The 26,355-nt window shown below is 48.9% G+C and overlaps 1 protein-coding gene across 4 annotated transcripts in view; it reads right to left on the reverse strand.

The window, feature by feature from the left end:
- Positions 1-26,355, reverse strand: part of CECR2 (CECR2 histone acetyl-lysine reader) — a 646,890-nt gene that overhangs the window by 298,611 nt on the left and 321,924 nt on the right. For all 4 annotated transcript variants that reach the window (XM_085652176.1, XM_085652174.1, XM_085652177.1 and 1 more), the window contains exon 3: positions 17,928-18,111. In XM_085652176.1, the coding sequence (XP_085508302.1) occupies positions 17,928-18,111 (184 nt within the window). The remainder of the gene's footprint in view (positions 1-17,927; positions 18,112-26,355) is intronic.

The following is a 26,355-nucleotide window of genomic DNA, read 5'->3' on the forward strand; positions in this document are numbered from 1 at the left end:
CAAACCACCTGGTTTTGCAAGGGGGGTCACTGTGGTTTTTGGCCCGGTGCGCGGCGGCCATCTAGGGAAACCTACCAAACCCAGGCATTTTTGAAAACTAGACACCCGGCGGCTTCCAGGGAGGTATGGCTTGCGTGGATCCCCCAACGTTTCCTTACCCAGAATCCCCTGCAAACCTCAATTTTTGCTCAAAAAATCACTTTTTTCACACATTTTGGGGTGGGAAAGTAGTGGCATCACCGGGCTCACACAAATTTACCACCACCCAGCGTTCCCCCAGGTCTCCCAGTAAAAATGGTGCCTCACTTGTGTGGGAGGCCCAAGTACCCGCGGCAGGCAAGGGCCCCAAAGGTAGTGAGGCCACCTCAAGATGGCCTATCGCCAAACCACCTGGTTTTGCAAGGGGGGTCACTTTGGTTTTTGGCCCGGTGCGCGGCGGCCATCTAGGGAAACCTACCAAACCCAGGCATTTTTGAAAACTAGACACCCGGCGGCTTCCAGGGAGGTATGGCTTGCGTGGATCCCCCAACGTTTCCTTACCCAGAATCCCCTGCAAACCTCAATTTTTGCTCAAAAAATCACTTTTTTCACACATTTTGGGGTGGGAAAGTAGTGGCATCACCGGGCTCACACAAATTTACCACCACCCAGCGTTCCCCCAGGTCTCCCAGTAAAAATGGTGCCTCACTTGTGTGGGAGGCCCAAGTACCCGCGGCAGGCAAGGGCCCCAAACGTAGCGAGGCGACCTCAAGATGGCCTATCGCCAAACCACCTGGTTTTGCAAGGGGGGTCACTTTGGTTTTTGGCCCGGTGCGCGGCGGCCATCTAGGGAAACCTACCAAACCCAGGCATTTTTGAAAACTAGACACCCGGCGGCTTCCAGGGAGGTATGGCTTGCGTGGATCCCCCAACGTTTCCTTACCCAGAATCCCCTGCAAACCTCAATTTTTGCTCAAAAAATCACTTTTTTCACACATTTTGGGGTGGGAAAGTAGTGGCATCACCGGGCTCACACAAATTTACCACCACCCAGCGTTCCCCCAGGTCTCCCGGTAAAAATGGTGCCTCACTTGTGTGGGAGGCCCAAGTACCCGCGGCAGGCAAGGGCCCCAAAGGTAGTGAGGCCACCTCAAGATGGCCTATCGCCAAACCACCTGGTTTTGCAAGGGGGGTCACTTTGGTTTTTGGCCCGGAGCGCGGCGGCCATCTAGGGAAACCTACCAAACCCAGGCATTTTTGAAAACTAGACACCCGGCGGCTTCCAGGGAAGTATGGCTTGCGTGGATCCCCCAACGTTTCCTTACCCAGAATCCCCTGCAAACCTCAATTTTTGCTCAAAAAATCACTTTTTTCACACATTTTGGGGTGGGAAAGTAGTGGCATCACCGGGCTCACACAAATTTACCACCACCCAGCGTTCCCCCAGGTCTCCCAGTAAAAATGGTGCCTCACTTGTGTGGGAGGCCCAAGTACCCGCGGCAGGCAAGGGCCCCAAAGGTAGTGAGGCAACATCAACATTGCCTATCCCAAAGGTCGCCTCACTACGTTTGTTGTCCTGGCCTGCCGCGGGTACTTGGGCCTCCCACACAAGTGAGGCACCATTTTTACCGGGAGACCTGGGGGAACGCTGGGTGGTGGTAAATTTGTGTGAGCCCGGTGATGCCACTACTTTCCCACCCCAAAATGTGTGAAAAAAGTGATTTTTTGAGCAAAAATTGAGGTTTGCAGGGGATTCTGGGTAAGGAAACGTTGGGGGATCCACGCAAGCCATACCTCCCTGGAAGCCGCCGGGTGTCTAGTTTTCAAAAATGCCTGGGTTTGGTAGGTTTCCCTAGATGGCCGCCGCGCACCGGGCCAAAAACCAAAGTGACCCCCCTTGCAAAACCAGGTGGTTTGGCGATAGGCCATCTTGAGGTGGCCTCACTACGTTTGGGGCCCTTGCCTGCCGCGGGTACTTGGGCCTCCCACACAAGTGAGGCACCATTTTTACCGGGAGACCTGGGGGAACGCTGGGTGGTGGTAAATTTGTGTGAGCCCGGTGATGCCACTACTTTCCCACCCCAAAATGTGTGAAAAAAGTGATTTTTTGAGCAAAAATTGAGGTTTGCAGGGGATTCTGGGTAAGGAAACGTTGGGGGATCCACGCAAGCCATACCTCCCTGGAAGCCGCCGGGTGTCTAGTTTTCAAAAATGCCTGGGTTTGGTAGGTTTCCCTAGATGGCCGCCGCGCACCGGGCCAAAAACCAAAGTGACCCCCCTTGCAAAACCAGGTGGTTTGGCGATAGGCCATCTTGAGGTGGCCTCACTACGTTTGGGGCCCTTGCCTGCCGCGGGTACTTGGGCCTCCCACACAAGTGAGGCACCATTTTTACCGGGAGACCTGGGGGAACGCTGGGTGGTGGTAAATTTGTGTGAGCCCGGTGATGCCACTACTTTCCCACCCCAAAATGTGTGAAAAAAGTGATTTTTTGAGCAAAAATTGAGGTTTGCAGGGGATTCTGGGTAAGGAAACGTTGGGGGATCCACGCAAGCCATACCTCCCTGGAAGCCGCCGGGTGTCTAGTTTTCAAAAATGCCTGGGTTTGGTAGGTTTCCCTAGATGGCCGCCGCGCACCGGGCCAAAAACCAAAGTGACCCCCCTTGCAAAACCAGGTGGTTTGGCGATAGGCCATCTTGAGGTGGCCTCACTACCTTTGGGGCCCTTGCCTGCCGCGGGTACTTGGGCCTCCCACACAAGTGAGGCACCATTTTTACCGGGAGACCTGGGGGAACGCTGGGTGGTGGTAAATTTGTGAGCCCGGTGATGCCACTACTTTCCCACCCCAAAATGTGTGAAAAAAGTGATTTTTTGAGCAAAAATTGAGGTTTGCAGGGGATTCTGGGTAAGGAAACGTTGGGGGATCCACGCAAGCCATACCTCCCTGGAAGCCGCCGGGTGTCTAGTTTTCAAAAATGCCTGGGTTTGGTAGGTTTCCCTAGATGGCCGCCGCGCACCGGGCCAAAAACCAAAGTGACCCCCCTTGCAAAACCAGGTGGTTTGGCGATAGGCCATCTTGAGGTCGCCTCACTACGTTTGGGGCCCTTGCCTGCCGCGGGTACTTGGGCCTCCCACACAAGTGAGGCACCATTTTTACCGGGAGACCTGGGGGAACGCTGGGTGGTGGTAAATTTGTGTGAGCCCGGTGATGCCACTACTTTCCCACCCCAAAATGTGTGAAAAAAGTGATTTTTTGAGCAAAAATTGAGGTTTGCAGGGGATTCTGGGTAAGGAAACGTTGGGGGATCCACGCAAGCCATACCTCCCTGGAAGCCGCCGGGTGTCTAGTTTTCAAAAATGCCTGGGTTTGGTAGGTTTCCCTAGATGGCCGCCGCGCACCGGGCCAAAAACCAAAGTGACCCCCCTTGCAAAACCAGGTGGTTTGGCGATAGGCCATCTTGAGGTGGCCTCACTACCTTTGGGGCCCTTGCCTGCCGCGGGTACTTGGGCCTCCCACACAAGTGAGGCACCATTTTTACCGGGAGACCTGGGGGAACGCTGGGTGGTGGTAAATTTGTGTGAGCCCGGTGATGCCACTACTTTCCCACCCCAAAATGTGTGAAAAAAGTGATTTTTTGAGCAAAAATTGAGGTTTGCAGGGGATTCTGGGTAAGGAAACGTTGGGGGATCCACGCAAGCCATACCTCCCTGGAAGCCGCCGGGTGTCTAGTTTTCAAAAATGCCTGGGTTTGGTAGGTTTCCCTAGATGGCCGCCGCGCACCGGGCCAAAAACCAAAGTGACCCCCCTTGCAAAACCAGGTGGTTTGGCGATAGGCCATCTTGAGGTGGCCTCACTACGTTTGGGGCCCTTGCCTGCCGCGGGTACTTGGGCCTCCCACACAAGTGAGGCACCATTTTTACCGGGAGACCTGGGGGAACGCTGGGTGGTGGTAAATTTGTGTGAGCCCGGTGATGCCACTACTTTCCCACCCCAAAATGTGTGAAAAAAGTGATTTTTTGAGCAAAAATTGAGGTTTGCAGGGGATTCTGGGTAAGGAAACGTTGGGGGATCCACGCAAGCCATACCTCCCTGGAAACCGCCGGGTGTCTAGTTTTCAGAAATGTATAGGTTTGGTAGGTTTCCCTAGGTGCCGGCAGGGCTAGGGTACAAAATCTACAGCTAGTCACTTTGCCAAAAAAAGGGTCATTTTTCACTCCAAAACCACTTTGCGTTTTGCGCCGTTTCCTGTCGCGGGCACTAGGCTGACCCGCACAAGTGAGGTACCATTTTTCTCGTAGGACTTTGGGGAACGCGGGGTGGGTGGAAATTTGTGGATCCACGCAGATTCCAGAACTTTCCATCACAGAAATGTGGGGAAAATGTGTTTTTTTTTTTAAATTTTTTACGTTTGCAAGGGATTCTGGGTAACAGACCATGGTGGGAGGCAGTCAAGTCACCCCATTCTGGATTCCCCTGGGTGTCTAGTTTTCAGAAATGTATAGGTTTGCTAGGTTTCCCTAGGTGCCGGCAGGGCTAGGGTACAAAATCTACAGCTAGTCACTTTGCCAAAAAAAGGGTCATTTTTCACTCCAAAACCACGTTGCGTTTTGCGCCGTTTCCTGTCGCGGGCACTAGGCCGACCCGCACAAGTGAGGTACCATTTTTCTCGTAGGACTTTGGGGAACGCGGGGTGGGTGGAAATTTGTGGATCCACGCAGATTCCAGAACTTTCCATCACAGAAATGTGGGGAAAATGTGTTTTTTTTGTCAATTTTTTACGTTTGCAAGGGATTCTGGGTAACAGACCATGGTGGGAGGCAGTCAAGTCACCCCATCCTGGATTCCCCTGGGTGTCTAGTTTTCAGAAATGTATAGGTTTGCTAGGTTTCCCTAGGTGCCGGCAGGGCTAGGGTACAAAATCTACAGCTAGTCACTTTGCCAAAAAAAGGGTCATTTTTCACTCCAAAACCACGTTGCGTTTTGCGCCGTTTCCTGTCGCGGGCACTAGGCCGACCCGCACAAGTGAGGTACCATTTTTCTCGTAGGACTTTGGGGAACGCGGGGTGGGTGGAAATTTGTGGATCCACGCAGATTCCAGAACTTTCCATCACAGAAATGTGGGGAAAATGTGTTTTTGTTGTCAATTTTTTACGTTTGCAAGGGATTCTGGGTAACAGACCATGGTGGGAGGCAGTCAAGTCACCCCATCCTGGATTCCCCTGGGTGTCTAGTTTTCAGAAATGTATAGGTTTGCTAGGTTTCCCTAGGTGCCGGCAGGGCTAGGGTACAAAATCTACAGCTAGTCACTTTGCCAAAAAAAGGGTCATTTTTCACTCCAAAACCACGTTGCGTTTTGCGCCGTTTCCTGTCGCGGGCACTAGGCCGACCCGCACAAGTGAGGTACCATTTTTCTCGTAGGACTTTGGGGAACGCGGGGTGGGTGGAAATTTGTGGATCCACGCAGATTCCAGAACTTTCCATCACAGAAATGTGGGGAAAATGTGTTTTTTTTGTCAATTTTTTACGTTTGCAAGGGATTCTGGGTAACAGACCATGGTGGGAGGCAGTCAAGTCACCCCATCCTGGATTCCCCTGGGTGTCTAGTTTTCAGAAATGTATAGGTTTGCTAGGTTTCCCTAGGTGCCGGCAGGGCTAGGGTACAAAATCTACAGCTAGTCACTTTGCCAAAAAAAGGGTCATTTTTCACTCCAAAACCATGTTGCGTTTTGCGCCGTTTCCTGTCGCGGGCACTAGGCCGACCCGCACAAGTGAGGTACCATTTTTCTCGTAGGACTTTGGGGAACGCGGGGTGGGTGGAAATTTGTGGATCCACGCAGATTCCAGAACTTTCCATCACAGAAATGTGGGGAAAATGTGTTTTTTTTGTCAATTTTTTACGTTTGCAAGGGATTCTGGGTAACAGACCATGGTGGGAGGCAGTCAAGTCACCCCATCCTGGATTCCCCTGGGTGTCTAGTTTTCAGAAATGTATAGGTTTGCTAGGTTTCCCTAGGTGCCGGCAGGGCTAGGGTACAAAATCTACAGCTAGTCACTTTGCCAAAAAAAGGGTCATTTTTCACTCCAAAACCACGTTGCGTTTTGCGCCGTTTCCTGTCGCGGGCACTAGGCCGACCCGCACAAGTGAGGTACCATTTTTCTCGTAGGACTTTGGGGAACGCGGGGTGGGTGGAAATTTGTGGATCCACGCAGATTCCAGAACTTTCCATCACAGAAATGTGGGGAAAATGTGTTTTTTTTGTCAATTTTTTACGTTTGCAAGGGATTCTGGGTAACAGACCATGGTGGGAGGCAGTCAAGTCACCCCATCCTGGATTCCCCTGGGTGTCTAGTTTTCAGAAATGTATAGGTTTGCTAGGTTTCCCTAGGTGCCGGCAGGGCTAGGGTACAAAATCTACAGCTAGTCACTTTGCCAAAAAAAGGGTCATTTTTCACTCCAAAACCACGTTGCGTTTTGCGCCGTTTCCTGTAGCGGGCACTAGGCCGACCCGCACAAGTGAGGTACCATTTTTCTCGTAGGACTTTGGGGAACGCGGGGTGGGTGGAAATTTGTGGATCCACGCAGATTCCAGAACTTTCCATCACAGAAATGTGGGGAAAATGTGTTTTTTTTGTCAATTTTTTACGTTTGCAAGGGATTCTGGGTAACAGACCATGGTGGGAGGCAGTCAAGTCACCCCATCCTGGATTCCCCTGGGTGTCTAGTTTTCAGAAATGTATAGGTTTGCTAGGTTTCCCTAGGTGCCGGCAGGGCTAGGGTACAAAATCTACAGCTAGTCACTTTGCCAAAAAAAGGGTCATTTTTCACTCCAAAACCACGTTGCGTTTTGCGCCGTTTCCTGTCGCGGGCACTAGGCCGACCCGCACAAGTGAGGTACCATTTTTCTCGTAGGACTTTGGGGAACGCGGGGTGGGTGGAAATTTGTGGATCCACGCAGATTCCAGAACTTTCCATCACAGAAATGTGGGGAAAATGTGTTTTTTTTGTCAATTTTTTACGTTTGCAAGGGATTCTGGGTAACAGACCATGGTGGGAGGCAGTCAAGTCACCCCATCCTGGATTCCCCTGGGTGTCTAGTTTTCAGAAATGTATAGGTTTGCTAGGTTTCCCTAGGTGCCGGCAGGGCTAGGGTACAAAATCTACAGCTAGTCACTTTGCCAAAAAAAGGGTCATTTTTCACTCCAAAACCACGTTGCGTTTTGCGCCGTTTCCTGTCGCGGGCACTAGGCCGACCCGCACAAGTGAGGTACCATTTTTCTCGTAGGACTTTGGGGAACGCGGGGTGGGTGGAAATTTGTGGATCCACGCAGATTCCAGAACTTTCCATCACAGAAATGTGGGGAAAATGTGTTTTTTTTGTCAATTTTTTACGTTTGCAAGGGATTCTGGGTAACAGACCATGGTGGGAGGCAGTCAAGTCACCCCATCCTGGATTCCCCTGGGTGTCTAGTTTTCAGAAATGTATAGGTTTGCTAGGTTTCCCTAGGTGCCGGCAGGGCTAGGGTACAAAATCTACAGCTAGTCACTTTGCCAAAAAAAGGGTCATTTTTCACTCCAAAACCACGTTGCGTTTTGCGCCGTTTCCTGTCGCGGGCACTAGGCCGACCCGCACAAGTGAGGTACCATTTTTCTCGTAGGACTTTGGGGAACGCGGGGTGGGTGGAAATTTGTGGATCCACGCAGATTCCAGAACTTTCCATCACAGAAATGTGGGGAAAATGTGTTTTTTTTGTCAATTTTTTACGTTTGCAAGGGATTCTGGGTAACAGACCATGGTGGGAGGCAGTCAAGTCACCCCATCCTGGATTCCCCTGGGTGTCTAGTTTTCAGAAATGTATAGGTTTGCTAGGTTTCCCTAGGTGCCGGCAGGGCTAGGGTACAAAATCTACAGCTAGTCACTTTGCCAAAAAAAGGGTCATTTTTCACTCCAAAACCATGTTGCGTTTTGCGCCGTTTCCTGTCGCGGGCACTAGGCCGACCCGCACAAGTGAGGTACCATTTTTCTCGTAGGACTTTGGGGAACGCGGGGTGGGTGGAAATTTGTGGATCCACGCAGATTCCAGAACTTTCCATCACAGAAATGTGGGGAAAATGTGTTTTTTTTGTCAATTTTTTACGTTTGCAAGGGATTCTGGGTAACAGACCATGGTGGGAGGCAGTCAAGTCACCCCATCCTGGATTCCCCTGGGTGTCTAGTTTTCAGAAATGTATAGGTTTGCTAGGTTTCCCTAGGTGCCGGCAGGGCTAGGGTACAAAATCTACAGCTAGTCACTTTGCCAAAAAAAGGGTCATTTTTCACTCCAAAAACAACGTTGCGTTTTGCGCCTTTTCCTGTCGCGGGCACTAGGCCGACCCGCACAAGTGAGGTACCATTTTTCTCGTAGGACTTTGGGGAACGCGGGGTGGGTGGAAATTTGTGGATCCACGCAGATTCCAGAACTTTCCATCACAGAAATGTGGGGAAAATGTGTTTTTTTTGTCAATTTTTTACGTTTGCAAGGGATTCTGGGTAACAGACCATGGTGGGAGGCAGTCAAGTCACCCCATCCTGGATTCCCCTGGGTGTCTAGTTTTCAGAAATGTATAGGTTTGCTAGGTTTCCCTAGGTGCCGGCAGGGCTAGGGTACAAAATCTACAGCTAGTCACTTTGCCAAAAAAAGGGTCATTTTTCACTCCAAAACCACGTTGCGTTTTGCGCCGTTTCCTGTCGCGGGCACTAGGCCGACCCGCACAAGTGAGGTACCATTTTTCTCGTAGGACTTTGGGGAACGCGGGGTGGGTGGAAATTTGTGGATCCACGCAGATTCCAGAACTTTGCATCACAGAAATGTGGGGAAAATGTGGTTTTTTTTTCAATTTTTTACGTTTGCAAGGGATTCTGGGTAACAGACCATGGTGGGAGGCAGTCAAGTCACCCCATCCTGGATTCCCCTGGGTGTCTAGTTTTCAGAAATGTATAGGTTTGCTAGGTTTCCCTAGGTGCCGGCAGGGCTAGGGTACAAAATCTACAGCTAGTCACTTTGCCAAAAAAAGGGTCATTTTTCACTCCAAAACCACATTGCGTTTTGCGCCGTTTCCTGTCGCGGGCACTAGGCCGACCCGCACAAGTGAGGTACCATTTTTCTTGTAGGACTTTGGGGAACGCGGGGTGGGTGGAAATTTGTGGATCCACGCAGATTCCAGAACTTTGCATCACAGAAATGTGGGGAAAATGTGGTTTTTTTTTCAATTTTTTACGTTTGCAAGGGATTCTGGGTAACAGACCATGGTGGGAGGCAGTCAAGTCACCCCATCCTGGATTCCCCTGGGTGTCTAGTTTTCAAAAATGTATAGGTTTGCTAGGTTTCTCTAGGTGCCGGCAGGGCTAGGGTTCAAAAACTACAGCTAGACTCTTTGCAAAAAAAGTGTAAATTTTCAGTGTGAAAATGTGGTGTGTTCACCTTAGGTTTTGAGCCACTTCCTGTCGTGGGCACTATGCCTACCCACACAAGTGAGGTACCATTTTTCTCGGGAGACTTAGGGTAGTTCAAATTTGTAAAGCTACTGTTATTACCTGTTGATTTTTGATGCATTTCTCCCTTCCAAATGAAAGACATTGTGTAAAAAAAAAGTCATTTTGAAAAATGACCAATAATTGTCATGCAAATATGAGTATTCCCAATTTCGAAAATGTGCAAATATGCACTGTTTCTGAACTCTGTAATTTGTTCCCATTTCAGAAATACATAGGTGACTTTCATACCGATTTTTCCAAGTATACATTTTCCCACAATAATTGCTATATACCCGGACCAAAAAAAAAAAACATTACAAAATGCTGCTCATTTTTCTACTCTGGGTTCGTTGGGCTCTTGATGAACCTACAAGTCCTATATGTCCACACAACCAGGAAGGTCTACCGGATGTAACGGTACATTGCTTTCAAAGAGATGTCATAATTCGAAGAAGTTACAGGTAAAAACGTTGACTCAAGAGGCTGCTTTTTTCAACAAATTTTTAATTTCTCCTATATTTGCCTGTAAATTTCTATAAAGAAACCTTGATGGATCTACGCAAATGACCCCTTGCTGAATTCAGAATTTTGTCTACTTTTCAAAAATGTATAGCTTTCCAGGATCCATTATTGTTTTGTTACCCTTTTCTACCGTTAACTGGAAGGAGGTTGAAAGCACAAAAAATAGCAAAAATAGGGTATGTCCCAGAAAAATGCCAAAACTGTGTAAAAAATGTTGGTTTTCTAACAAAAGTCTGTCATTCCCTAAAAGCTGGAGAAATTGTGATTTCAGCCCCACAAACCCTTTTTTGATACCATTTGCAGAGAAAAACCCAGAAGCTTTCATTTGCAGCCCGTTTTTCACATTTTTCACAAAAAAAAAAAAAAATTGCTGTATTTTGACTAATTTCTGTGACCCCTCTAGGAGAATCCACAAACCCTGGGTACCTTTAGAATCCCCAAGATGTTGGAAGAAAAGGACGCAAATTTGGCGTGGATTCCTAATGTGGTCAAAAAGTTACAGGGGCCTAAGCGCGCACTACCTCAAATAGCCCAAAAAGGGCTTAGCACAGGAGGGGAAAAGGCCTAGCAGCGAAGGGGTTAATAGAGGTTGCCGCCATAGTGGAAAACTTTTTACCAATAAGATCTAATCTCCGTCCTTCTTTATCCGGCGGGGTTGATATCGGCGTAGCTGGATTTTTGGACCTTTGTTGAGCAGCTTGCGATATAACAGAATCTGGTTGAGGATGACCGATTAGACAAGATGGCGTGTCCGGAGGAGCATAGTATTTTTTGTCAATACGAGGGAGGACAGCTGGAACGGAAGCAGGTGTTTTCATAATTTTTTTTCCCTCATTCCCGATATAATCAATGATGGGGATCGCTCTGGTGATCTTTCTGTGCTCCTCTTTAAAGTCATGGAGGAAGCAATCTGTATGTTTCACTGTGACTGGTAATTGAAATCTGGTTGCGACACGTTGCATCAGGTTGTGAAAGTCGCCAATATCCTCAGGAGGAGAATCCGAAGGCTGAGGAATGGGTGGAGTAGGCATTGGTATAATATAGTCGTCCCAAGGATCCAGACTTGTGTCTATCAGGCACTTCACCCTCTTCGATCTCTTCCTCATCAGAGGAAATGGTATCATGGTGTGATTGTGGCCCAGAACCAGTAGGATGAGGTGGTGAACTCGGCATGTCTGTCTGCGGTAATGAGTGTGTCCCTTCAGCAGGTAAAGGTTGTAAATCAGGAACAGCCTGTTGTGGAGGAAATCCGCCAGCATGTCCTGGAGATCCTGTATAGGTGTAGGAGGGAGATGACTCGTTCCCCTATGATCCCAATCCCTTCTGGGATGTATGTAACATGGTGTAGAAAGGCCTTCCTGGTAAACATGCTCCTGGTAATCCTCCTCTTCATCTTCGACTTGGCATTTTATATGAAGTTCCGAGGGGTGCCGAGCTATACCGAAAGGACCCTCATCATCTTCGTCATCAAAGTCCTCATTCTCTGGATAAGTTTCTAGGATATGAGATGATAGTAAAGGAGATATGTTGCTGTAATCCTGCTTATGAAAAGTTTTTAATTGAAAATGAGTGTAAGAGATAGGCGTAGTCTGAGAGACTGGTGGAACACCTTAAGTAGACTTCTCGTCGACGGGATCGTCGACGGGCTCTTCGTCGATGGAATCTTGATCGGCGACGCCATCGATGAGACTTTCGCCGTCAAGCTCGACGTCAACGCGGTCGTCGACGGAGACTTAGAAAATGAACTTTTCGTCGATGAGTCTTTTAAAACAGGCTGTTTAGAGATAGTAGATATTTTAGAAGACACAATAGGTGAAGAAATAAACGTAGTGGAGACTGTAGCCGTTGACAGAGGAGCAGCAGAAGTCACAGAAACCGTATGTGAAGAAACCAGTGTTAGAGTCTTAACCTGGGTTTTACTCACGGTTCTAGACGCTGAAGGACTTTTGGAAACCTCAGAGTGTGAAGACAGTGATGACCCAGAGGATAATATTTGTGACCTCTGCGAATGGACAGAAGTTTCATGAGAGGCCTTGTGATGCTTTCTTCCTTCACTGGAAGAGCTATCAAGCGATCTAGCCCTTTTGCTAGATGTCGAGGCCCTTCCTCAGCCGAGGAAGATTTTAGCCATAAAAGCAACCTTGCCTCCCTGTCCCTTAAAGTCTTAGCAGGGAAAGTCCGGCAAATTCTACAATCCTTAGCAACATGCTTAGGATGTAGACAATATATACAGTCTTCATGTTGGTCGTCCACATGGATCCTCTTCTTATCACAGGTCCTGCAGGGTCTAAACAGAGCTTTCTTGTCAGACATTCTGAAGAAAAGGTGAAGAAACTGAGTAGGCACTCAGGGAGACCCCCTTCCACACGACGTGCGGTGAAAATCTGAGGAGAACTGCCTCTGCTGTGAGGGTTCTAGAGGGTGCTAGTAGCTGATTGGCTAGAACTATTTTAGTTCTTTTCGTATAATTATGTAGATAGGCTACTAAGTTTTAGGCCTCTGGCTTTCTTTTAGCCTACTATTATTATTTACTTAGGCACTGCTTTTGTATTTTACCATGGGACTCCCGCCTCTGCGACGGGGAATGATTCAGGCATGTTAATCTATGAAAGATACCCCAATACTGGATAAATTGCAATATTTTATTATGTGGGGTAATATTCTCCTTTATTGTTCTGGGCTATACCAGCTGGGCAGCAATATGAACCGGTGGGACTATCTGTGAAACACTGTCAGCCCTTATAATCAACTGGTTGACAACATACCCCTCGTGGTCCTCCTCTTCAATTTTTCTTATAAGTGGAATCGGCCTCTACACTGCAGCAGGTGCAGTATTTATTGTTTTAGTGGGTACCCTGTTTCTTCAGGTCTCTTTTGGGCCCCACATTTTTTGTTTATAGGGTAGGTACCAGTTTGGTCCTGATGAAATGCCATTGACCCACGTGACACACTAGGAAGGAAACATGTTGACCTTACTCTACAAACACTATAGCTATTAGGGTACATTATCACCTCAGACAGCGTCTCCATTTTTTTAATGAGTCAAGGGACCACTACTTAATTAAAATCTCTTTGGTTCCCATACACCCTTTTAATATCACCTCTTCACCACCCTATTTCCCCCCTCACTTGCTTTCATCATACAGCTTTATGATCAGAAGATCTCCGTCAAAGAGCCTCCACAGTGAGGGGCCCATCAGGCATTGCAGCACCGGCCTGATGGGGAACATCCCATGATGAAGCATGACATCCTGCTGGCTGTTTTCAATTAACAGAATCAACTGCGTGTTGTCAGCATAGCTGACCAGCCTAATATTATGGGCTTTAATGAGAGTTATGAGTGGCCTCATAAATGTTAAAAAGGATTTGGCTGAGTGCCGTACCCTGTGGAACTCCATGTTGGATGGTCTTGGAGTCAGAGCAATAAGGAGGCACGGCAACCACCTGGCATCAGTCTGAAAAATAGGAACACGTCCAATTTAATACAATACCAATAACTCCAATCAAAGCTAAATTTGCCAGGAGAGTTGTGTGGTTGGGTGGTATCAAAGGCGGCAGACAAACAGAGTAGTATCAGGACCGTCAACTGGGCGTTGTCCACCTTCATACGGAGTTCATCCATAGCTAGGAGTAGTGCAGACTCAGTACATTGCCCTGGCTTGAAACCAAACTGATCCTCCTCTAGGAGAGAATGGTCTTACAGATAATGGGACAATTTTCTGCTAACGAAGCGCTCTAGTATTTTTACTGGAAGCGATATAGCCTATAGTTACTGAGGACCAGAGAATCCACGGTGGAATTTCTGAATGAATGAAGGATTCTTCTATAGCACACAGGTACTTGAAAGAGTGTCCCGGCACTTCCAGGCACCCACAGAGTACAGCAGTGAACTGCTCGCCCTCAATCACCACTAAAGTCTGAATATGAGTGTTTTTAGCTCTTTTTATAATTTAGCTTAATCCGAGATGACTCTCGGGTATTCAGGCAGCTTGTTATACAAACCTGCTGCTTTGACAGTGAAAGAAGAAACTCCCCTCTGCTGTTTCTGAAAACAAGGAACCACAATAAGTCCAGAAGTGATACAACGCAAGGTACTAACAGGTCTATAATCCTTCATGCGTTCATTAAGGTACAAAGGCCCCTATTATGGAGGGCTCGGTGCGTTAGGGTCTGAACCTTATACATTACGCGTTGTCGAACTAGCAGCCATTGAAGTCTTTCCTGAAATAGGGATACTGCGGTACAATTTGGAATTTTATATAGCAAACGGACTGCAATGTTCTTCATAACTTGCAACCGCTGGGTCAGGTATTCCGGAAGACTTAGGTGCAGGACATTAACATAATCCAACCTAGTTAAGATCACTGTCCTGGCCACTGTAACTTGAGCCACTTGAGGAAGCAAGTGAAGGAACTTATTCCGCATGCGAAGAATCCTGAAACCAGCTTTCACCACAGCTAACATCTGTGCCCCAAACGAGAGCTGGGTGTCACACAGCACACCCAGATTTCTAGCCAACGCCGTTGGAGGCAGCAGCAGGGAAATGCTGTTGGGCCAGGCATCGAAACACCCTGGAATGGGTTCCTGCCCCTACAGTAAGATTTCAGTCTTATCTGGGTTGCACTGCAATCTACTAGCTTTCAGCCAATGGAGCGCTGTCAACATACAGCAGGCTAACACAACCCTTGCATTTGTTGGATCCCCATCATATGTGAGCTGGAGTTGGTTATCATCTGCATATGAGATGACCTTGATGTTAAAGGATTCAACCAAATATGCCAGAGAAGATATGTAAATATTAAAGTGTGTGGGACTTCAGGAGGAACCTTGCGGTATTCCCCACTTCAACTTTTTTGCTCCTGAGGCACACAGCTTCATCCAACCTGCTCACGTCCCTCAAGGAAGGAGTCCAGTCAGCTTAGCGCAGAGCCTGTTATTCCCAGGTGTTCTAACCTGTGCAGCAGGATGTTATGATCAACAGTATCAAATGCTTCTGACAGGTCCAACAGCACCAGAACAACATTAATGCCAGAATCTAAGCAAAACTTAATGGACTCGGAAACTAATAATGAGGTCTCTGTGCTGTGTTGTTACTTCGCATACCATTACAACGCAAGTCATTACAACGACTTGCTGTAGGGGGCACTGGATGTTGGATTAGTATAATTTACTATTCCAACTCCAGTCTGTGCAACAGTAGGGATTTAAAATCCAACACCTCCTGCCTCCTACAGCAAGTCGTCGTAACGGCTTGCGTTGTAATGGTTTGCGATGTAACAACGTGGCCGTTGTAACAATTGCGTTGTAATGGACTGTGTTGTATCGCATTCGTTGTAAACGATGTCTCCCGTATCGGCATTAGCCTTTTTAAGTAGCGGAATCATGTTAGCTCTTTTCCAGTCATCTGGTAAAACACCTCACTGGAGGGAAATGGAAAATAGCTCCTGATAAATTGGAGAAATAATATCCGAAATGGGCTTCAAGATGTGAGGGGGTATGGGATCCCTAGGGGACCCAGACCTGCAATTCACAAAAGTGGCTTTCACATACTCCACGGATGGAACCACAAAGGTCAAGAGTTTGGATTTTTTCATAAGGGGGCGAATATGGCCCTCTTCCAAACCTGTGGTACAGGGCCAGTTTCCAGAGATTGATTGCATAGCTGCAATACAGGAGGAAATTATTCATCTGCCATCTCTTTCCAGACTCTGTGATAGGGGATCGAGGGTTGAGTGACTAGGTAGACATAGCAATGGCTCGAAAACAGTCCTCAGCTATAGGTTCAAAGACTTCAAATTTACGCAAGAGCCTATCATAGGAGTTTGACACTATGTGTACCTCGGTGTTAACTAACATTGGTGCTTCAGTTTTGGAACAGGTTGATGTGACTGTTGCGGTACTTACATCAGGATGTGTATCACCCAGACAGGAATCTGAGGCTGAGGCTAGCTTCCAATGTCCTGAAGAATCTTACTGATCTTCTCAAAGAAGTCAGCAAGAGCATCACAGAGAGCTTGCAAATACATTATCTCCTGTTTTATAGGGATTAGATAATTTGTGAATAATGTCAAATACATTCTTAGCGCTGTTTGGGGCGGCATGAATAGTATTGGCGTAGTAGTCTGCTTTTGCTTTGCAGAACTCTCTTATATGCATTTAGAGTGTTTTTTTAGGCATTTTTTTTTCCTCTTAGATGTAGAACTGCACCATTTTCTTTCCAGTATCTTAAAGCCTTGTTTTTTTAAATTTCTTAGTGATGCCCAAGTTACCATTCATCAACTACAAGCTACAGCCTCTCTCCCAACTTGCCTTCCATCACACGCTTGCACTGTGAGCCCAGCCACAATTCACCATCTATCACATGCATGTCCAATGTGAGGGTCGACTCTCCAACCATCACATTCATGCATGCATACATTCCCAGTCCTTGGGGCCGACTCGTCTTCCATCACAAGCATGCCCTGTGAACTCGGCCCCAACTCTCCATCTCTCAATTGCTTGCCCAATGTTTGGTCAGCCAATCGATGACATGCATACTCCATCATCAGATCCAACTCACTGCCCATGAGATATATGCCATGAATTCAGGTTCAAGTCTACACCCAGCATATGCAAGCACCATCCATTGACCCAACTCTTCAGTCACATGCATGCTGCGTCCTCTGATCCAACTATCCATCCATCATTTGTAAGCTTCATTCTTGCATCCACTTCTCAATCCATCAGCCATATGAGTGTCCCATCCTACTCACAACAGTTATACCCAGATACTTTGCCAGGAAATTAAATCCGAATTTGAGTACTGAAATTATTAAAATGGACTGTAAGAGTAGGGCAAGTATGTGGGCATCCAGCAGTAAGAACACCGTATTAGGAAAGCATGTTTTTCTTGTCATAGGCTCCTATAATTTCCCACCATTCTAGATGGGCCCCTTGATAGAAAATGCACAGAAAACCTTGTACAAGATGGTCAAGTCGAACCAGTCACTACTACATTATTAAAATCCACATGATCCTTTTTAGGATAACAATAGAGCACACTGAGTCTTTTAACCTCAGTGATTGAAAGGCCAAGCATTCTTATCAGAATTAGAACCTGTGACATACAAGTTGTAGATAGAGCTCCAAAGCTGCCACAATCATCCACTAATCTAATTTTATGGCTACTTTGATGGTTAGGAGAAGAGTGTAAATACTCAGAGGTCGATTGAACCTTGACTGTTTCAATGCTGCTGAAAATTGTAACGCAACAAACAACAAGGCAAGGAATGGAATGCTTGAATTATCTCAGTCATAGGCGATCGCTCGGGTCACATTCCTGTCAGTCGTTTTTCACCCATCATGCCATGCTAAACAGAGGCTGGCCTTATGCAAACCAGTACTGGTCTTGCTCCTCATCATGGGAACAGTCCATTCCAAACTGTCATGCCACACTGCCATGTGAGGACCCCATCCAGACGAGAACACAAGCAACTCCAGACAGATTTCGGTCACTGGAATCAGGCTGCATCCTACTAATAAGGCTCAGGTAAGCTGCAACCAGTCTGAGGTTGCATGTGTTCTCGTTAAGAAAGAACCTGGCCTGGCAGTTCAGTCCTGACTTGTCCCATCAGAGCAGGACCACAGCTGATTTGCATATGCTAATTCGTCTCTCTGGTGGCATAGTTGGCAAAACAAGGATCTCTGGCTGGGATTAATTCAATCATTCTACCCATCACATTTGTTTCCTCACTGGTAAATGTAATGCCATATATTCACTCCTCCATTTAAGGATGCTTATCTCACAGGTTGCTAAAGGCTTATCAATGCTGCAGACACCAGGTCAATGCTCCCACATGGCACAGGCTCATGTCCAATCCCATCCCAGTATAAAAGTACCACAAAATATTCTATGATCGCTCTCCATGCACAATACCTTGAGGAGGCCGAAGACATCATCAGCATCCAATCGATAATCACACAACCGGTGAAGAATCTCAACGCGGGTGCGCAGGGTCAGATCTTGGAACCGAGCTGCTTTCAGTGGGTTAGGTTTACCTTCCTCCAACTCCCAGCGGTAGTTTATGATGTCATCCAAGTAGGCGTGGAAGGTTTGTGACCTAGTTAAAATAAAAAAGCAATATTTTTCTTTTTAGGTATTTGTGCTTGTTTAGCCCCAACAGCAATGAAGCTCTTTACAGCAAACATTTTTATTGTAGCAGGGATATCTTTAGACATGAGGTTCTGTACAGAACAATATGGGGAGAGTGTGAAGGGAGGGGCAGAGGGTGTATGTGAATGCCTCCCTCTTCCCCTCCCCAAAGCCAACATTTATTAGCAATCTCACCATACCCCGGTGTGTCAGAGTGCTTCACATACTCTCAGTTTACTGGTTAGAGACTAATGCTCAGAATCTACACATTCTAGGTAATACGGGTGCTCCCTAAATAAAGTTAAGGTGATACATATATTGTAGCAATGTATATAATTAGGAGGACACAGTAACACCACACACACACAAAATACAGGCAAATAAGCAACAATACATACATCAGCCATTATAAAGTCTTTGCTTTAGCAAATTTGACACATCTTGTAATATGAACGATCGCTTCATAATGCAAACTAGTACTAGAACAATAAAGTTTTCAATTTTTTTGTGAAGGTGATGCAGAAAGAGTTTGTCTTGTTCGCTATGGGGATCGACCCTGAGTGTACTCGCCAAATTTTAATGTGATGTTTCTACTGATTATTATTCATTATGTTTACTCTTACAGATCTGTGCATGCATGTTTAGGAATATGTGGGTGCTTGATTGCTCCCACTGCTAATCCAGAGTTCTGAAAATAATGTGACCCACCATAGCAACCAACATTCTTAGTAATACATTACGATCAATCCCTTGAAAATTCCCCACTGCTTGTGAACCGATCGCGACACGTTTGCATAAAGACTGGTGGCATGACCTCAATTTCTTTTCATTTAAAATATTGGTCTTGTAGTGAACAGATTTGTACTTCTTATCCTGAAACACACCAAGATATTATGTACCTACAAGAAATTTTTTATAATAATAAAATATTTAGAGTGAATAAAACTACGTAAAATTGATGAGTTTTTGTCCATGTACAGAAATAGGGGTAAACATTTCGTTCCTTAAAATAAAATGCTAAGATGTTGAACAAATTAGTAGGTTGAAATCAAATAAAACCTTTCTACAGAGTTTATAAAGGAGCCAGAAAAAAAAAATCATGTAACGGAAACGTATTTCTCGAACGAACACCGAGACAATAATTACAAAGACGATTATCTCAGTAATCAGCAGCAGACAAAATAGTTCGTGGTATCAAAGCCTAAACGATTATAGACGTCGTTTCAATGACACGAAGGTCGAACGACAGACGACCTCTACCCCCCCCCCCCCCCCCCACGACTCCCCCTCCCCTCAACATCAGCTAAATTCGTACCCTTTTACAAATGGCTGTTCCAAAATCCAGCCACAGGCTGGCAGAAGAAGCAAGCTGTAAAAACCAAACTTCCTACACGTACGCGGCTCCCCACTTGCATTGTTACGGTAAAAGTGAACTCCTGAATTTTCAGCACAGTGCACGAGAACCTATAGTAAATCCTTAACTAAGTATGTCAGAGAGACATGTTCATCCCAGACAGAAATGCTTTAATACCCCTTAATAGGTTAGAAAAAGATGGGTTTAAGCAAACAGAGGGCAAACTACCCATCAAAACCAGAAAACGTGGAGCCATTTACATATCCAGGCCAAAGTGAGGCAAAAGGAATTAGAAATGGAGGTTACAGGAAAAATAACACAAATTATAATTTCACACAGGTTGGCATACAGGAAGAAGCCGGAAGTAACAACTCAGCAAGTAAATAAAACTGTAGTCTATCCATTTTATTAATCGGGGATGTTTGTATAGAAAGTAGCAGTAGGGTGGCAGAGCAATTACCTCCTCGTCAGACCTCCCCGTCACAGCCCTTACCATATGAGCAATAGCTGCTCCCACACAGAAAAGAACAGGTCTACAACTCGGAGTAAAGTTACCTCTGAATGGTCTGCGAAGAGACCAGCTTTAGAGATCAGGCCGCCAGCCACTGAAGTCAGGCTTGTAGGAAGGACCGTAGAGAGCAGAGCTACGGTCGATGCTGGACTAGAAAAGAACCGGTATGGAGGAGCGCAATTTGTTGAGTGGAAAAAATAGCTTCATTCTACAGGGACTCAAGCGGGGGTGGGGGGGGGGGGGGGGGGGGGGGGCAGCCGAGCACGGCGAGGTCTGCCCCCCCCCCTCGCTCCCCCACCCGGGCAGTTTGGGAGGGGGAGGGGCAGGCCGGCGAGCGGCCATTTTGAAGTTTTTGGGCTACATTGGGACTAGCCCAATTATAGCCCAAATGTGACAGTTTTGCCCAATGGGCTATTTATGGGGTTTTCGCGCTTTCCCAGCCACCATTTTAGGTCTGGTGGCTGGGAGAGCTGTATTGTTATGTTTTTGACAGGCCAAGTGTTGTTGGGTATTGATAGTGTGGGTGCTTAGACGACGATACAATGGTGACTGGTGATTATCGTGTCCTTGAAGCGATGAGGCTTCTTAGCGAAGCGGGGCAAATGGATCTGTTGATCCCGGCAGCTTTGACGACCTCGCGCCTGGTGAGGCGCGCAATGGCCGGGGTGGCAGTCGCCGTCGCGGCTTGTTCACCCCCCCCCCAGAAAGCCGGCACGGTGAAGGTGAGTGTCGGGGGCCACGCAAATGTCAGGAGCGCGGCCCCAGAGATGGAGGTGGTGTCTGGCAGGAAGCGCGAGGGAGAGGCACGAGGCAGCGGTGTAGACCGGCGGGGGAGCGTGTCTCCCCGACAGGGTTGCATTCCGTTGGGGGCCGCTCGAATGCCAGAGGAGCGGCCCGTGTGGTGTGCGGGCGGAGGATCAGCGGGGCAGCGTGCCGCTAAAGCGCACTGCCCAGGGAAATGTTGACAGGCGGGGGGAAGGGGAAAGTGCGCGGCTAAGTTAGAGGATGGAGGCATTAGAGCACGGCGGGGGAGCGCTTCTCATGGCTCCCCCAGGCGCTCTCAGGCTGAAAGGGCTGCCCATATGTGAGGAGAGCGGCCCGAGTCTAACAGTTGAGCAAGTTAACAGCGCGGAGACAGTGGGGGGGGGGGCTGTTATACATGTTGAGGAGAGCGAGTTCGCCTCAGGGATTGTGGGCAGTCAGGCCTTTTTCAATGAGGGGAGAGGGGGGAGAAGGTATAGTCTGGGGGCGCAGGCCAATTTCGGCGGAGGGGTGGGGCGGGGGGGGGCGGGAGGCAGTTAGGCGCTGATGGGGACCTGGCAGTCACTGGTGGGGTAGGGCAAGAGGGGGGTGGGGCGGACAGGGGGGTTTCTCCTCTATTAATAGACTCAGAGGGAAGCGAGTATGATTGGGTTGGGCTGGACATATTTTCGTCTTGGGCTAAGGGGGTGTCAGGGGCACAAGGAGATGTGGGGCCGGATGGGGTCAGGTTGGGTGTGGGGCCGGAGGTTTTGTGGGTGGGGGGGTCGGGCTCCGATCTGGGGGATGAAGAGGCTGGGCCGAGTTTTCGGGGGGTGGGGGGCCTGGGGCTTGGAATGGAGCGACGGAGAGGGGGGTGGGGGGGGAGCCTGAGGAGGTGGTGGACCTGGGTGCGGTAGGGCGGGTGTGGGTAGCTAGCACCTTAGGAGCCGCAAGTAAGAGGGGTTGGGATGGTAGAGAGAAGAGAGGTAGGCCCAGCACACCAGACCATACTTTTTTGTTTCAGGCGGTGGAGCAACGCACAGAGCATCGCGGGGTGCCAGACTTGGTAGGGCTGGGAGCGGCCCATTGGCACCAAGGAGAAGGGAGGGTGGAGCCTCGGGCGGCATACCCAGTACCGTCGGGGGATCCCGGCGCGGCTGGCAGAAGTAGGCCCGGGACGGGCTCGCCGGCCCCAACACCCACGGGTTCACAATGTCCCGGGGGACAACGCAGAAGACGGAGCGCCGAGGAGGAATTTTGTTTTTCACGACGGGTGCATTCTGCGCCACCAGCGGGAAGCGCTGGGGGTGTGAGGTAGGAGGAGTTGGATTATGAAGAGGATAGTATGGAGGAAGGAGAAGTGCGGATGTTGAAGATGAGGGAGAGGGGAGGGCCGAGTAATGTTGTACCTAGTATTTTACAGGTTTCACGACGCCAGGCGCAGCCCGCGGGTCGGACATCGCGTTGGGAGGAGCGGTCGGCCCCTTTCCAGGACGCAGGGTGGAACGGCGGTCAGAGTCCTTGGCTCCAGGTAAACGGTCTTCACGCTTGCATCCTGTGATGGTGTCCGTGGGCGTGGGTGGGCCTGACAGGGGGGTGGGCAGGAGGTCGGTTGAACAGGGGCGCTTATGTGGTGGATGTTGGGGTAGGAACAGAGCAATCAGGTAAGGGATCGTTGGAGGGAACAGGTAAGACGTCCATAGACATTGGTGGCGTGATGGACAAGAAGGTGACGGTTGAGATTCAGACGGGGGAGGCGGAGACCAAATTGGAGAGCAAAGAGGTAAAAATTAAACAGTAGCCATACATGGGCGTTACTAAGCCCTTGGGCGCTCATCTAATGTTGTCCACCAAGGAAAGGATATGGAAAGGTGAATATGTCAAAATGCTTAAACTCCTCCACAGGGAAGTGAGGGCAAAAGAGGGCTCCTAAAGAGGAGGAATTTGAGTTGGCAAAATGACCGAAGGTGCCTTTGACGATCAAAAACTGAACGTCAGCGTTTCTCATTTATGCCAGCGTGTATTGCGAAAAATACCCTGAAAGGTCTGTGGCCATGTTTAAATACATGGACGTGATCAGGAAGACTCAGATTACGGGGGGCGGGTATGCTTGGACACAGTACGATGAGGAATTCCGGGCACGCAGAGGCTAAATGGGGAGAGCTCGATACAGATTTGTGGCAACACACTATGGGTTTAGCTGGGTCTGGGAAAACCATTTTTACGGCCAGCGGGCTCCCGCTCGTTTATCGGCCCTTTCGAGGAGGCCCCACCGGATGAGAGCAGGCAGGGGACAGCTGGGGGCGAAGGAGGCTTGCTGGGATTATAATAAAGGGTTGTGCACCCGGGAGTACTGCCGTTTCCGGCACGATTGTTCAGGGTGCGGAGGACGGCACGTGCTGGTCAATTGTTGGGGCGGACAGGGTCAGCAACAGGGGTCACAGCAGTGGCAGGCAGGAGGTTTTAAGGCGGGGGGTCAGCAACAGCAGCAGCAGTTGGGAGGGGGCCGAAGAGCTAAGGGGCCTGGGCCCAAGGGCTCGTACTCCGGTTAACATGGACAATTTGTTGGCGGCCTTGCAGGGGTATCCGGAGGTGGAGGCTGCCGAGCGATTGGGTTTTTGGGAGGGTTTCATACTGGGGTACGATGGACCGAGGGTGAGCAGGTGGGCGGACAATTTGAAGATCGGCAAAAGAGCACTCTCAGGTAGTGCAAGACAAGCTTGATAAGGAAGTGCGTGAGGGCCGCATGGCGGGTCCCTTTCAGGAGTGGCCTTTACCAAATCTGATTGTGTCACCCATTGGAGTGGTGCCTAAAAAAGAGCAGGGTCAGTTTTGTCTCATTCAACATTTGCCGTGGCCTGAAGGAGGTTCGGTGAATGATTTCATCGACGAGCGGGAGGCCACGGTGTCTTATTCATCTGTTGACATAGCCATGTCACTGGTAGTGACTGTGGGCGCAACAGCAATGATGGCAAAGTGCAACAAAGTCGGCTTTCCGGCTGCTTCCAGTTCACCCAGATGACTGGGATCTTTTGGGCATCCAGTTTGGCGGTCACTGGTACGTGGACAAAGCGTTGCCGATGGGCTGTTCGATGTCATGCGCACCTTTTGAGTGTTTTAGCACGTTCCTACAATGGTTGTTTACGGAACGGACGGGTCACCAAGGAGTTACGCACTACCTGGATGACTTCTTTCTTGTTGGCACCTCAGGCTCCGCGGACTGCCAGAGGGCTCTGGACAGTTTCAATGAGATTATGAGGGAACGTGGCGTGCCGCTGGCACCGGAGAAGACTATGGGACCCAGCACGGCCCTGTCATTCTTAGGGATTGAATTGGACTCACAGTTGATGGTGGCACGCCTTCCGGCAGACAAAAAGCTGAAAATGTTGGGGCTGCTGGCAACGATGTTGGCAAAACATAAGGTCACGGTGAAAGACATTCAAGTACTGCTGGGTCATCGCAATTTCGCCTATCGGGTGGTCAGAGTAGCAAGGACTTTATGTAGGCAACTGTGCAGGGCACTTGCGGGGCAGAAGCCTCCGCATCACCATGTACGTTTGTCAGTAGGGGGTGTGGAAGGACTTGAGGATGTGGCAGTTTTTCCTGCCACATTTCAATGGCATATCCTTGACGAGGGAGGCAGACATGTTGTGGGATGTACAGATTTTTTCGGACGCAGCGGGAAGTATGGGTTTTGGTTTGTACTGGCAAGGGAGGTGGTGTGCCGAGCACTAGCCCCAGGAGTGGTTGGAGGGGGCAGGAGCATAGCTTTCTTGGAGTTTTTCCCTCTGGTGGTGACAATCACATTATGGGATGAACTTTTGGCGCACAAGAGAAGAACCTTTAGAATTGACAATATGGCGGTGGTGCACATTGTGAATCGCCAGTCGACCCGAGATGAACAGGTCCTGAAGTTGTTGAGGGATTTTGTGTTGGGATGTTTGAAGCATGACATTGCTTTTCGCGCGGTGCATGTGCCAGGTGTGGACAATGACATAGCGGATGCTTTGTCTCGTTCGCAGTGGGGGAGATTCTGTGGGCTCGCCAAGGACGCAGACAGGACCCCGGCCAGAATGCCGCAGCATTTGTGGTACGTAGGCAACACAGGATGCTGCAACTGGTTTTAGGTTCCCTGGCGCGTTCCCCAAAAGCAGCGTATTGGACGGCATGGGAGGAATTTTTGCGCTCTGGCGCCCGGCGGCAGGACTCTTTGGCGGCTAGACAAGAAGATGTGATTTAGTTTATCTTGGATTTGGTTGAGGGTCACGATAGAGGGTAAGCTGGCGGGCATTGCTTTTATCTGCAAATTGTTGTGGGGCTACGCCCCCTCCGCGGGCGAACTGGGAACGCGCATTTTGGAAGGTTGGGCACGGGAATGCGGCCGCACAGCCTGGGTGCGGAATCCTTTGTCGTGGGAACTTTTGGAGAGGGTGATTGGGGTGTTGCCTGGGACTTGTTTTGATGAAGTGGAAGTTGTACTTTTTTCCACCCTGATGTCCTGGATGTTTTTTGGGGCCTTTCGGGTTTCGGAGTTGTTGGGGACCAGAGCTGAGCAGGGGTTGTCTTGGAGGGAGGTGTCTTTTGGTGCAGATAGGGTCAACATATGGCTGAGAAAATCAAAAACGGATCAGAAGGGAATGGGAAAATGAGTTTCGTTGCAAAAGGGGGTTGCTTCGCAGGCTTGCCCTTATTGGTGAGGTTTGAGGTGGAAGTCTTTCGCAGGGGATTTAGGGGGTTTGGTCTTCCAGCAAGGGGACGGACGGACGGTTAAAACTTCACAGCTTTTGGCTGTACTGCGAAAGGCGCTGGGGATTGAAGGGAAAGAATTTGGGACGCATTCGTTTCGGATTGGAGCAGCGGCAGAAGCCAACAATAGAGGCTGGGGGTGAGGGGACATTATGAAGTTGGGTAGGTGGTCTTCGAAATGCCAGCATTATGTGCGCAGCGTACCTGGGGGCTACAGCGCGGTTGTTCCCGTTTTCTTGTTCATTTATGTTTTTCGTTTCAGGTTCGGTGATGGGTCCCCTCACCAGGGAGATGTCCATTTGGATTGTCGGCCATTCATTTGTGAAGCGGGCGCAATTTCAGGCCCAATTTCAGGCCCTTTCCAACTATTTTGGGGAAAGTTTGGGGTTTAATAAAGATCTGTTTTCTGTGTGCTGGCGGAGCAGGGGTGGTATGCGGTGGAAGGAATTGCTGCAGGTTCTCAGCGGGATTTTGGTAGCTGGGAGGTGCCCTGATGTTTTGGTACTTCATTTAGGGGAGAACGACATGGTAAGGGAAACGGGCCTGGCACTCATGAGATGTATGAAGCAGGACTTGGCTTTGATTAAGGTTCAGTGGGCGGGTTGTACAATTGTCTGGACGGAATTTGTTTCTCGCAGGGTTTGGAGCGGGGCGGTTAACCCGGGTGCGGTGGATAAAGCCCGGCGTAAGCTGAATACGGAAATGGTGAGATTTTGCTGGCAGTCGGGAATTTGTAGGATTGCGCATAAAGATATTAGGTATGACACGCCGGATTTTTTCAGGGATGATGGGGTCCATTTATCCCGGCTGGGTATGGACTTGTACATATTGGAAGTGAGGGAAGTGTTGGCCAGGTTGCT

The sequence above is a fragment of the Triturus cristatus genome, chromosome 4_1 (assembly GCF_964204655.1).
Source record: "Triturus cristatus chromosome 4_1, aTriCri1.1, whole genome shotgun sequence".
NCBI classification, from domain to species: Eukaryota; Metazoa; Chordata; class Amphibia; order Caudata; family Salamandridae; genus Triturus; species Triturus cristatus.